Here is a 13,497-nt window from a genome sequence, read left to right on the forward strand (position 1 = left end):
GTGTGAGGTGTGTGTATGTGTGTGAGGTGTGTGTGTATGTGTGTAAGGTGTGTGTGTGTATGTGTGTGTGTATGTGTGTGAGGTGTGTGTGTATGAGGTGGACGGTTGTGTCAGGTCTTCCTCTATTGTTGTCCACCTTTTCATTTTTTTTTTTTTTGATGAAGGGTCTTTCACTGGCCTAGGACTCACCAATTCAGTAAGATTTGCTGGTTAGTGAGCCCTAGGGATCCAGCCCTCCAGTCTCTCCTCCCCAGCACAGGAATTATAGGCTCACACTGCTGTGCCCAACATTTTCCATAGGCCCTTGAGATTTAAATCATACTTAGATGGCAAGCACTTTATTCACTGAGCCATTTCTCAGCCTTTAATCTGTAATGAAAAGTGGATTTATATACACCACAGTAACAAATTTCTTTATGGTTTTAAACAGTAAGTGTTTGATTTGTATACCTATTGTCTTAGTTAGGTCTATACTGCTGTGGTAAAGATCATGACCAAAGGGCTACAGTAGCCGTCGTCCATCATCAGGGAAGTCAGGGCAGGAATTCAAGGCAAGAGCCTGAAGTGAGGAAGTAAAGCTGAGGTCATGGAGGAACACTGCTTGCTGGCTTGTTCTCCATGGCTTGCACAGCCTGCTTTCTTACAGTACCCAGGACCACCAGCCCAGGGGTCATACTGTGCATAGTGGGCTAGGCCCTCACACATCAGTCATTAATCACGAAAATGCTTCACAGGCCTATCTACATCCAATCTTATGGAGACATTTTCTCATTTGAGGGTCTCTCTTGGATGACTGATATGTCAAGTTAGCAAATCCAACCATGAATCTAAATATGTGATTCATATAAAACTTGCTGTGGTGAGTAGTGAGTTAGGAGTGAAAAAGTTTAAGAAGCCCTGTGTAGAACACACAACAGAAAATACAAGTTAAGCTTCAAGAAAAAAAAAACTGTTTGCCAGCACTTTTGGAACTTTTGTTTGTACTGTAGTTGTTTATGAAGTAATTTAGTATCTGAATTAGTTGGCATAATAAAAATTAGCTACAGTACTTAACCTCTGAGTTTGGTTGTGGAGGTTTGCCAGATGTCTCAGCATCGTTTGCATGGTGGAGCTTTGGTTCTAAACTAGTCTCTCTTTTCCTTTGCTCATGGTTTTGAGGCACTAAGGAACAGAAGGGCACCTGCTGCTGAACAACCTTTGTCTTACATGTATGTAAGCCTGGCTTACATAGTCATCTGTTTGAAGTTATTTTGAAAGGGCCATGACCTTTTTCACAACTGGGGAACTTTCAAATAGAGGACTGTTGGGTCCTCAAATAGGGTCCGTTGGATGCTTGGATTGTTGTTAAAATGCAGTTCCTGAATGAAGCTGTGTGGAAAATTCGGAGACCTTGTGAGAAAACGCCAAGGAAATAAGAATCTTGTGACCCCAGTTTCTTCAAAACACAGAACTGTTCCTAGAATGAGTTTTGTGCTCCTGCCAGGTGTGGCAGATAGGAGTGAGTTTACTTCGGCTCTTGATATCATATACATCTTTTAGCAAGCACGTTTTCATTGCGTGTGGCTCATCTTGTGATTGTACACTTTACTCAGGCGACTCTTCTTAATCCTCAGCGTATAAACTGTCTGATGCTCTGAATAAGTTGACTATTGCATGAGACTTTCATCTGCCCCATTTTTAGGCCCCGTTGTCCCAGGGTCACCTAGACTGGTAAACAGCTAGGTGCATTCTATCACTGTCATCATATAAACTATCAACCAGGACACAGAAAGGGCAGATACTTACCCCATTGGTAGTTCTCAGAAGGTTGTCCCATCCTAGACAAAAGGTATCACTGGGAACTTGTAAGCTTGGAAGAAATGTGAATTATGACTTTTTAAGTTTTTAAAAAATTACATATTTATTTGTAGACAGTTCTGCAGGAACCAAAGAAACACACAGAGGTTTATATTAATTAAAAACTGGGACTGGGTGGGACAGAAACTTCTGTCTACATTTATTCACTTTGTTTATATGCATCTCTGTGTGTGTGTGTGCTCATACCATGGCACATGTGTGGCAGTCCGAAGACAGCTTTCAGGAGAGTCGGCTCTCTGCATCCATCATATGGGCCCAGGGACCAAACTCATTTGGATGTTTGTCCCCTACTGTGTACATCTTGCTGAAGATGGCATTTGTTATCCCTTGAACAGACTTAAAAGAAGCTCTGAGCCGATTTGTAGAAGAAGAATCCCTCAGAGACCATGACAGAGAGGCTGAAGCATCCTTGGATGCTGTTAAATCAGGTGAAGTAGATCTGCACCAGCTGGCAAGCGCATGGGCCAAAGCTTACACTGAGGTAAGACAGAGGTCACAGTATATATTTCAAAAATATTACAGACTTTAGGAGGATGTTTTAATTGCTGAAGTCATATGAAACAAAGTGTAGAACCCATTTTTTTTTGTAAACCAGTAATACACATCATATGTTCTTGTTTCTGTGCTTACATGCTGTTGTCAATATGTGTCCTGAGGCAGAGTTTTTGTGTGTGTGTGTTGCTTGTGCCATCAAGCACTTGTGGAAGTCAGAGAACAATTTAAGGGAACTGGTTCTCTCCTTCCACCATGTAGGTCCCAGAGATTGAGCCCAGATGGTTATGCTTGATGACAAGAGCCTTTACCTGATGAACTATTTCTCGGTCCCAACACCATTTTTTTTTAATGAAATGAAATTTTTTAATAAAATATGTTTGTAATAGTACCTCTGGAAACATGAAGCAACTTTATCCTACATATTTATTGGAGCATATTTACATTCCTTTACAATGTTTGCGTGTTTACATTACTCTTTTTGAAGTTTGAGCTGATGCCTTGAATCTCATCTGATAGCCTAAGCGAGCCATCCAAGCTCATGTCATTCTCAGCTCTGGGTGCTCCTCTTTTCTCCTTTGTCTTTGTCATTGTTTCTCTGTAGGGTTACAACTAATATGGCCTATTTCATGAAGTCCAAGATGTCATACACATTATTTTATTTATTAACTATGAATCTTTTTAGAGTATGTTTTCTTCTGATTATAGATTAATTTACACAAATTATATTTATTGTGCTGGATAGTTTTATGTCAACTTGATTTATAAGCTAAAGTCATCTGAGAAGAGGGAACCTCAATTAAGAAAAGGCCTCCATAAGATCTGGCTATAGACAAGGCATTTTCTTTGACGGGAGAATCCAGCCCCTTGTGAGTGGTGCCTTTCCTGGTATTGTGGTAATGGGGTCTATAAGAAAGCAGGCTGAGCAAGCAAGCCATGAGGAGCGAGCCAGTAAGCAGCACCCCTCCTCCAGTAAGCATCAGCCCCTGCCTCCAGGTTCCTGCCCTCAGTTCTTTTGATAATGAACTGTTTTTATGGAACTGTAAGTGAAATAAACCCTTTCCTGCCCAAGTTGCTTAGCTCTTGGTGTTTCATCACAGCCTTAGTAAACCTAAGACATTTATAATACATTCAAATACAGCTTAAGTTAGTAGTTGTGAGAAGTTCCTCTGTCCTGGCATAGCTACCATTAGTTTTGTTGCTCATCCCTTTGTGCAGGCACACATGTGCATTGTGTGTGGAAATGGAGTCATGGCATACTGACTTTCTTTACTATTGTGGGCACTTCCGTCCCTTGCTCTGTCGAAATATCTCATTCATCCCCCTAGATTCCATCTCTCTGTATTCTTTTTTGTATTCAGACAATCCTACAGTAACATCTACATGTGTGTAAATGCGGCTCTCCGTGTCCCTGTCTGGTGTGCAAAACCACAGTCATAAAATCCATTCTTCTCTAGTAGCATGTTAAGCAAAGATGCCCTGGTGTGACTGAATGTGTGTGTTATCTCACAGACCACCTTAGAGCATGCGAGGCCTGAGGAGCCTAACTGGGATGAAGACTTTGCAGATGTGTACCATGACCTGATCCATTCCCCAGCCTCGGAAACGCTCCTGAATCTGGAACATAATTACTTTGTTAGCATCTCAGAACTGATTGGTGAAAGAGATGTGGAGCTGAAAAAATTGCGAGAGAGGTACTGCTCATTTCTCGTGTTATTATAATTAAGTGCTACATTGTGAAATATAATAGCCTGTAGCACAGCCTGCTTGCACTATCATAAAATTGAAATACCAAGCAAAATGCGTGGAATGAGCTGTCTGCTTTGATCTTTACCACAGCCCTACAATTAGTATCTCCAGTTTGCAGGTTTATCCAAGATGTGACTTTACAACCATTAGCCGCTCCCCCCTGTTCTGTCCCTGCTCAGCCTCCTCTGGTTGCCTTTCTCTGGGTCGTGGTGTCTTTCAATTATCTTGTAAAATAGAAATAGCCATAGCATTGCCCCAGGAGATTTTAATCAGATTTGAATTCTTCTGTATAGTCTTCCTAAGACAGCACACGAACCGTGCTTTCTGGGATGCATGTTCCAGAGTGAGTAAAAAGCTGCCAGCATCTTTATGTTAACATTTGGCTTTCCAGGCTGCACCCTCCTGTCCTGTAGACTGTGGTGTAAATCAGCATGTCTTCCTACGTAGTCCATTTTGATTTAGCACATTATTTATTACCTTAAGAGCATTTATTTAAGACTATGGGCATACATGACACCAAGATGAATTTTAGTATTACTGGTGTACAGTGGTTCTTGTTGTGGAAGCTTAAGACCAAATCACACTTGATTTTTGTGACTGGCTTAATATTAATACTGAAGAAGTCAACTTAAAACGAGATGCTATGTGCTCCTGTCTCTCATTAGCCTCACAGTAGCAAACATTAAGACTACAGTATGTAAACAAAATTTTTTTTTGCTTTGTTTTGTTTTGTTTTTCGAAATAAGGTTTCTCTGTAGCTTTGGAGCCTGCTCTGGAACTAGCTCTTGTAGACCAGGTTGGCCTCGAACTCCTAGAGATCCATGTGAATAATATTTTTTATTTTAAGGGTTATTATAGTTAAGAGAAATTGAAATACAAAATAATTAAAGATGAATTTCTTTTCTTTCATGATGATGAACAATGAACCCAGGCTTTGAGCCTCGTTTGTCTAAGGATTCAGCCAACTGTCAATCAAAAACATGCAAGAAAAAAAGAGTCACGCATATTCTGAACATTCTTGGGCTTTAAATCTTGTAATTATTCCTAAGGAACAATATAACACCTATTTGCATTGCACTATTGTTGTAAGTGGTCTAGAGATGATTGAACACGTGCCAGAGGGTGCACATAGGTTGTATGCACATGCTCTGCCTGGGACCAGTGCCCAGAGTTATCATACCTGGTATTCTGACAGTCTATAGTTAGCATTTATCTGAAGCAGGTAGACTTTCCTTTCAACTTAATCTAGGCAGTCTCTTAAGTCATTAATTTTATGACAAACTCCTTGCATTTTGGATACATTCAGGGTAACATAAATGTACATGAAATTTTCTTTGTTTAATTCTTTGCTTTTTTTATTATGAGAAATTTGCTGCTTTTGGGAAACCATATTCTAGATAGTTCTTTAAACTTTAGAAGAAATGGCAATAATACTTTTTATCCACTAGAGGGAACACTTGTAAAATATTAACACAAATATGTATCTAAGTTTTTAGTAGACATTTTTGTTTCTAAATTAAAAAACTCTCTTATAAGCATAATCTTCACCTGGTGCCTTGTGCTTTCTAATATTAAGGACCAGGAGTGTGGGTGCACACCTGTAATCCCAGTTCTCAAGAGGCAGAGGCACAAGGCCACCAGGGCTGGATAGTGAAACCTTGTCTCAAAAATCAACCAAAAAAGTTTATGAAATCATCTGCATTGTGTTTAGTGAAGTGGGAGCTGAACGATAATGAATGAATGATACAGAAGATGTTGAAGTATTCATATGTATACATTGTATGAGTTTCATTTTTTACATGCATCTGTCCTCCTTAATGTTATGACTAATAATAAACTCAATTTTAAGAACAATTTACTTAACTAGAATGACAGTAAAACTTAGTTTGTGTTCTACTCTATTTATTATATGTTTAAATTTTCTGTATTAACTGTGTATGTATATGTGTGGGTATGTACGTGTTCATATGGATGTGTTCATGTGTGTAGGTAGGTGCAATGCATGTGTGTGTGTGTGGTATCTGTAAAGGCCAGAGGTCACTATTGGTCACTATTGAGTGTCTTCCTCTGTCTTTGTTCTCCACACTTTTTGAGACAGGGTCTCACCAAACCTGAAGTTTATCTATTTGGCCAGACTGTCTTGCCAATGCACTTGCAGGGGTCTGACTGTCTGCCTCCCCAGCACTAGGGTTGTACATGTGCACCACCATCCCTAGCTTTTCTGTGAATACCGGGCATCTGGCTGAGCTGTCTCCCAATCCCTCAAATATCTCTTAGAGCAAACTTTGCATGTGTTTGTGTTAGAAGAGTCAGAACAGATGATAAACTGTGAAAGTACAGCTCAGTACAGTACAGCTGACCCCTATAACCACCACCCAACCAAGAAATAGGATGTTTCCGGCAGTAAAGAAGCCTCCCTCCTGCCTTCCTGGTCACCCTTACTTTCCCCTGTAAACAACTGCTGTCTGTCCTTCCAACACCACTGATTCACTTCTTCTGTAGGGAGGCCATTCTGTCCATTGTTTCTTTGGGTAAATGAAGATAGTAGCAGTATATTTTGATGAGGCAAGCAGACCTGCTTTTTGTCCCGCATGGCTACCGCGCGGCTAGCTTAGCCCCGGAAATAATAACACGGAAACTGTATTTATTTAAACACTGCCTGGCCCATTATTTCTAGCCTCTTATTAGCTAACTCTCACATCTTGATTAACCCATTTCCATTAAATCTGTGTAACACCACAAGGCTGTGGCCTACCGGGAAAGATCCTAACCTACGTCCATCTGGGGCCAGAGATTCATGGCTTCTGCCTGACTCTGCTTTCTTCCTTCCAGAATTCTGTTCTGTCTACTCCACCCACCTCAGGGCTGGCCTATCAAAAGGCCAAGACAGTTTCTTTATTAATCAATGAAAGTAACACATAGACAGATGAACCTCCTACATCAGCAGTAGGCTAAAAAAGAAAAAAAAACAACAACAAGTTGTATTGTACATTGCTCTTTAAAAGTAATTGTGTGATTTAACAGTTTGTCTTTTCAAACTTAAATGACAGTTTCTGGGTAGACTGACTTTCAGCATCGAGCTCAAGTCAGTTATCATACACTTACATGGGAAATCTGCTTAGGCTGGGAGACAAGTGTTTCCTTTGAGGATCTCTGCAAATGAGAAAGGGTTGGGAGTATTAAACAGTCACTGAGAGTGCTTCTGTGTATGCCTGAGCTCAGACCATGCTGGCTGCATATGTGGTGCAGTTGACACCAGTATTTACATATTCATTTTCAACGACTTGGTATTTTCAAGGTATGCAGTTTTAATTCCTGGATATAGTATCTATTATAAAATAAAAATTATATTTTCATTTTATTCAGTGAACTAAAGGGCTGTATACCCTAAAAGCTGATGACTGTGTCTAATTGGTTAATTTTTAGACAAGGTATTGAAATGGAAAAGGTGATGCAGGAATTGGGGAAATCACTCACAGATCAAGATGTTAATTCACTGGCTGCCCAGCATTTTGAATCCCAGCAAGTAAGTGAAATGAAGTATAATGGCTTTAGATACGTAATTACGTCTTCTTTCCCTTGTGAAAAAAATTGACCAGTTGGCATGCTCTCTATTTAGGACTTAGAGAATAAATGGTCAAATGAACTGAAACAATCAACAGCTATCCAGAAGCAAGAGTATCAGGAATGGGTGATAAAACTTCATCAGGACTTGAAGAACCCCAACAACAGCTCCCTCAGGTATCGACCCTCAGTTGTTCTTACTCACGTATATGATCATCACTATCCATATTTATTCTAAAATTGCACGCAGTTGTTTCTGTATGTTGGCATGAAAATTCAAGATTTTATACTTTTTATTTTTTTGAGACAGAATCTCATATAGTTTTGCTAACCTCAAACTTGGCATTTAGCCTAGCTTGGCCTTGAATTCGGAGAAATTCAGCCTCGGCATCCCAAGTGGTAGACTTACAGGCAATTTCTTTCATTTCATTAAATGGTATTTCACTTGCTATGACTGGATGAATGCCAGACACTCACTAAGTAGGAAGAGAAAAAAATCAAGTACAGTAGACCTATTTCCAGAAGATGCTCACACATGCTGTAAGCACTGGTGTACAGCCCTGGGCTGGCTTTGGATACGGGCTAAGGGCTGTCTTTATGTAATGTCAGTCTCCCAATAGTCTTGCCTCAAGGGTAAGAAATAAGTCTGTTCCTTTTTCCCTTCCTCCCTTCCTCCCTTCCTCCCTTCCTCCCTTCCTCCCTTCCTCCCTTCCTTCCTTCCTTCCTTTCTCCCTCCCTTCCTTTTGTTCCTATTTGTTTGTCTTGTATACCCACACAGCTCCTTGCCAAGTGCTCTTGACTCTGGCACACGTGAAGTGTTCAGTAAGTATTGGGATGAATGGATGCAGAAAGGCAGGCTGGGGAGTAGCACAGTTGATAAAGTAAAGATCTGAGTTTGTCCCCCGAGCTCCATACCTGTGCACAGCTTTGTCTGCATGCACACCACACACACACAAGAATAGTTGGTACCATCTTCCCATGGCAGTTTCATTACCTCTTTCCTGCATATGATGGTCTTTCATTTGCTTCGCTGTGTTTCCAAACTGCTCCTGTCTTCTAGAGACAGCCTAACTACATTACCTCCTGGCCAGCATTTTGAGAGCAGTGGGGTTCAGGGGTCAGAGCATGCCATACCCTGAGCTTTCCGTGTATGAATGTATGCACTGATCCAAATGTAGAGCGTGTTGCAGGCAGTGGGTTTAAGGGAACTGAAAAGTTCCTTGCTACAAAAGCCACCTATCCCTTTGCTGCTGTGCTTTCAGGCTCCACGTGTAGGTCAAGTCACTCTAAATCCTGGCCTTTAGTTCCTTTTTAAGTCATTATACCTTGGGCAAAATACTTTTACTATTACTATCTTTGGTAGGTGTTTCCTCAAGCAACAGAAATTCTGTCTTCATCTCATGGAAAACTAGGTTTGTTGAGGGATAAATGACATGAAGTAAAGTCTGCCTATTTAATGGTGCACAGATTAAGGAATTGAGACTGTCATAGAACTGTCACTGCAGTCAAGCTATGACATCTTCCGCTTTGCCTTCATACTCAGCACTATCCCCTCTTGCCATCCCCTGTCAACAGTTCTGAGTCTGTGCTGCAGCTCACCAGCTCTTCCGGTGGGCATTGCCATGAGCTCTCATTCCAAGTTCATGTTCCCCAATGGCTAATATGATGAACAGTGTTTCGTGTGACAACTTTGTATTCATGACTCTCCTTTATATTTTCTTACTGTCGAGCTGTGAAAGCTATGTTTGTACTCTGGATGCATGTTTAGCATCAGATGTTTGTTTTGTGGATACGGGGCTGCTGCTCTGTGGCTTATCTTTTCATTTTAGTACTCTTGTCTTTAAAAGCAGACTTTGTCATTCAGGTAGACCAGCCTGGCTTGAGCTAGCTTGACCTTCCTTCTTGTGCCTTCTCTGTGCTTCAGTTATAGGTATGTACTGCCATAGCCAGCTCTTCTTCCTCCTGCTTCATATTGTAGACTGTCTGTGCATGCCTTTAATCCCAGCACTCAAAGCAGAGACAGATGGGTCTCTGAGTTTTGAAGCCTGGTCTACACAGTGAGTTGCTATGTCAAGAATTAGCTCAATACAGGAAATAACCAGGCCAGCTTAAAGATAACGATTATATTTTTAATGGTTATAAGGGGAAACTCACGCCACAAGAATGGGAAGTCCGACTTCCTCTGTGTCTGGCTGGAATCACCCAGAAAGAGAGCGTGCACACCTGGTCCCTTCCAGTTTTTCTTCCTGGGCTCCAGGTAGCCACGCCTTAACTAGGTGTGATTGGTTAACAGAGCTTCCCCATCATTGCTACCCAATAAAGACCCTGTCTTGAACAGAGGATATTTAGCTAAGTAGTAATTGTGTGCAGGAGTTAACAGGCAGTCATGACCAAGGCTGTTCATATCTTGTCAGCAGGGCAGCAGACCTTTGAATTTTGTCATCTAGACTCAGTGCCCAGCTGGCTTCATTTTCTGTGGTAGAATTGGATGCCATTTGTGGTAGCTTGGGCTGTAACTCAGTCTTGGAGGGTGTCTTCCTCTGCACACTGCTGCACCATCAGCACCCAGCAGTCTTTGCACACCTGTGCCGTGGAGCAGGTCCTTCCATGCTATTGCTCTTCTCTCAGCAATGGAATCTTGTTTCTTGTCACCTGGTACTAGGCTTACTGTGGGTCAAGTCATCTATCATGGACCTACATCCCCACCCTTGTCTCTCTGTTGTCTATCCAACACCGGCCTTGTGTCCAGCTCTCAGATGCCAGTCCCCGTGTTTCCTTGGACACATTTAGTGAAGACTAATGGAAGGAGCTCAGGTGTGCGAGTTTGTGGCTCCTAACTGTTCTAAAGTGACCCTGCATGTGACCTTTCAGAACTCTGATGTCATTTTCAGATTGATTTCTGTTGATTTTCTTATATGACAGCACCCTTTGTCAAGCACTCATTGATGCAAACAGGCTGTCCTCATCCTCGGAGGACCATGCCACACTTTGCCATTCAGTTTCCTTCATTGCCTTGTGCCATGGACTTGACCTGAGTAGTTATTATGTGCTCATAGCTCCTCTTGGGAAACTTTTCCCGTAGTGAGCAGAGCAAAGAGGGAGCTTGTCTAGTGAGAGGAGAGGGCTGGCGGAAATGCAGCCACAGGACACGCCAACATGAACCTCACAGTTTCTATTACTTATATGTCCTTTTAATTTTAAAAACTAAAACATGATTTATGATTGCTGTGTCCTTACAATCATCACCACTGTGTGTGTATAAGATGTAAGTGAGCAAGCATCTGGAAACTAAAGGACAACTTTCAGAAGCTGGTTTTCTCCTCCTATAATGAGTGTGGATATAGAACTTAATGTCATCAGACTTGTGAAGCAAGACCTCTTACCTGCTGAGCCATCTCTACAGCCCAGTTTTTAATTTTTAATCTTCATTGCTGCCACCTCATCTATTTTATTATTTTTTTTTAGAATCCGCCTTGGCATGAGAACTAGTATGTATTTTTAAATATGTTCAATATGACTTTTAAAGGTATTAATATTAGTTCATCAGTTGATCCCTGAGCCATTTTTAAGCCGCTAGGAAATATTAAGTGGTGATGTGTTAGCTGATATTATAATGACTGAAGAGAGTAATCTGCTTACTGTGAGGAAATACAAGGACAAGTGGGGCTTTTAGAACCTGTTGCTGCTTATGGTCTTACTTGTCACCATGGATTAAGGATGAGTTTAGGAATAAATTAAGCTCTGCTGCCAGCTGTTCAGTTCTCTCCCGTTTCATGGTGAACTTATTTTCCTCTAAGAAAAACATTCTTATGAATATGCAATGATACAATCACAATAATTGTATTAATTTCAGTGAAGAAATTAAAGTTCAGCCAAGCCAGTTCAGAGAATCTACAGATGCTACTGGAAGGATTTACGAGGAGCAGAGGAAGCTGGAAGAAAGCTTCACCATTCACTTGGGTATGGAAGCTCTTTTACTAGATATAAGGAACTTCTGAACTTTTCCTCAGGAGTACAAATTCCTGCATGTGAGCAGAATATACCCATTATTTCTAATCTCAAGTTATGTCCCTCTCCACGAAAGCCTAGTGTTTGTGTGCTATGTGTTTTGTGTTTTAGCTTCTATATTTGCAGATAAATTATGACAGCTATTAAGATGGGAAGTTAAAGGGCCCATTTTTAGTTATTATTTGGAACATGGATTTATCTAGAGTCCTGCCACAGAAGTTTGCATCTGTTACAGGATTTTTGTAGCGTTTCAGGATCTCTCTGTGACTGTTGTTCATCCCTAGGAGCCCAACTGAAGACCATGCACAATCTGCGATTGCTGAGAGCAGATATGCTTGACTTCTGCAAGCATAAAAGAACTCATGGAAGTGGTGTGAAACTCCATCGGCTCCAGACAGCCCTGTCTCTTTATTCCACATCTCTCTGTGGCCTAGTTTTACTAGTAGATAATCGAATTAATTCATATAGTGGCATCAAAAGAGGTAAGTCGATGTTGAAATACTTATCCCTTTCAGTTTCTCTTTGTAATGACATTTTTGTAGAGGACTCTCACACTGTAGCCCATGCTGATATTGAGCTCAAAGAAATCTTCCTGCCTCTGCTTTCTAAGTGCTGGGATAACAGATATGATCCACTGTACCCAGTTTTCAAATACAATAATCTTTATGAAGGAATTTTTGGCAGTTTTAAATGGCTGCAGTGTTTAAATCCATTGAGTCTCACACATACCCCGTCCTGGCCATTTCAGATAAAGTGAACAGCAAACAAAATATGCAGCCCTGACATAGACGGGAGTTTCTGTCCTACCTGTTCCCACAGCCATTCTGTCCCAAATAAACATACAAAAGCTTATGTTATTTATAAACGGTTTGGCCTATTACTCAGGCTTATTATTAACTAACTCTTACAACTTAAATTAACCCATAATTCTTATCTATGTTTAGCCACGTGGCTTGATACCTTTTCCAGTAATCATACTCATTTTGCTTCCTCTGCATCTGGCTGGTGACTGCATGTCTGCCTTTCCTCTTCCCAGCATTCTCCTGTTGTGGTCACTCTACCTATGCTTCCTCACTGGCTACTGGCCAGTCAGCATTTTACTAAACCAATACAAGTAACAAATCTTTAGAGGGTACAAGAGCATTACCCCACAGCATTACTACTTCGACATTCATAAACAGTTCAGGGATAGTTAGTCTTTCTAAAATATCGTGTATGGATGCCTATAGAAGATTCCTATTTCAGCCTGAAGTAAAAATAATAATCCAGCTATAAATGCACTTTTCATTTTAGAAGCAAGTCCTGCTGAGCGATCTTAGTTTACCCAGTGTCTCCTGATCCTTCCAACTTAAACGGAACCACACTTGTTATCATTTACAGAGGTTAGGCATAGATTTTAATCAAAGTGTCTGTTCTTTACTGATTATTGATTCCTGTGAGTAAAGTGTTGATGAAAGTCTTTGTACTCTAGCTGAATGTGCGATTATTACAAAACAATTCATATTTACAACCTTCACTCTTTCAGATCTGTTTTTCTATACATAATTGATAAATATTTGATGAATCCCTTAGATTTTGCCACAGTTTGCCAAGAATGCACAGACTTCCACTTCCCAAGGATTGAAGAGCAACTGGAGGTTATCCAGCAGGTGGCGCTGTATGCGAGAACCCAGCGCAGGAGCAAGTGCAAAGAGGTCCGGGGTCAGTAAGGCTTGCTCTAGTACCAGGGCCACACTGCTGGCCCAGAGATGACCACAGAAGTTCGTAGTGGTGGGACTTGGGAGAGAAAAATCTAAGAACAAAACTTAACATCTTTTTTTTTTTTTG

The 13,497-nt window shown here is 40.9% G+C and overlaps 1 protein-coding gene across 3 annotated transcripts in view; it reads left to right on the forward strand.

Annotated features, from left to right (window-relative positions):
- The window catches only part of CUNH12orf4 (chromosome unknown C12orf4 homolog), a 37,618-nt gene that overhangs the window by 3,961 nt on the left and 20,160 nt on the right, over positions 1 to 13,497 (forward strand). For all 3 annotated transcript variants that reach the window (XM_026788250.1, XM_013353076.2, XM_026788251.1), the window contains exons 3-9: positions 2,193 to 2,338; positions 3,862 to 4,043; positions 7,525 to 7,624; positions 7,718 to 7,839; positions 11,516 to 11,622; positions 11,955 to 12,152; positions 13,243 to 13,371. In XM_026788250.1, coding sequence (XP_026644051.1) covers positions 2,193 to 2,338; positions 3,862 to 4,043; positions 7,525 to 7,624; positions 7,718 to 7,839; positions 11,516 to 11,622; positions 11,955 to 12,152; positions 13,243 to 13,371 — 984 coding nt within the window. The remainder of the gene's footprint in view (positions 1 to 2,192; positions 2,339 to 3,861; positions 4,044 to 7,524; positions 7,625 to 7,717; positions 7,840 to 11,515; positions 11,623 to 11,954; positions 12,153 to 13,242; positions 13,372 to 13,497) is intronic.

The sequence above is a fragment of the Microtus ochrogaster genome, unplaced genomic scaffold (assembly GCF_000317375.1).
Source record: "Microtus ochrogaster isolate Prairie Vole_2 unplaced genomic scaffold, MicOch1.0 UNK1, whole genome shotgun sequence".
NCBI classification, from domain to species: domain Eukaryota; kingdom Metazoa; phylum Chordata; class Mammalia; order Rodentia; family Cricetidae; genus Microtus; species Microtus ochrogaster.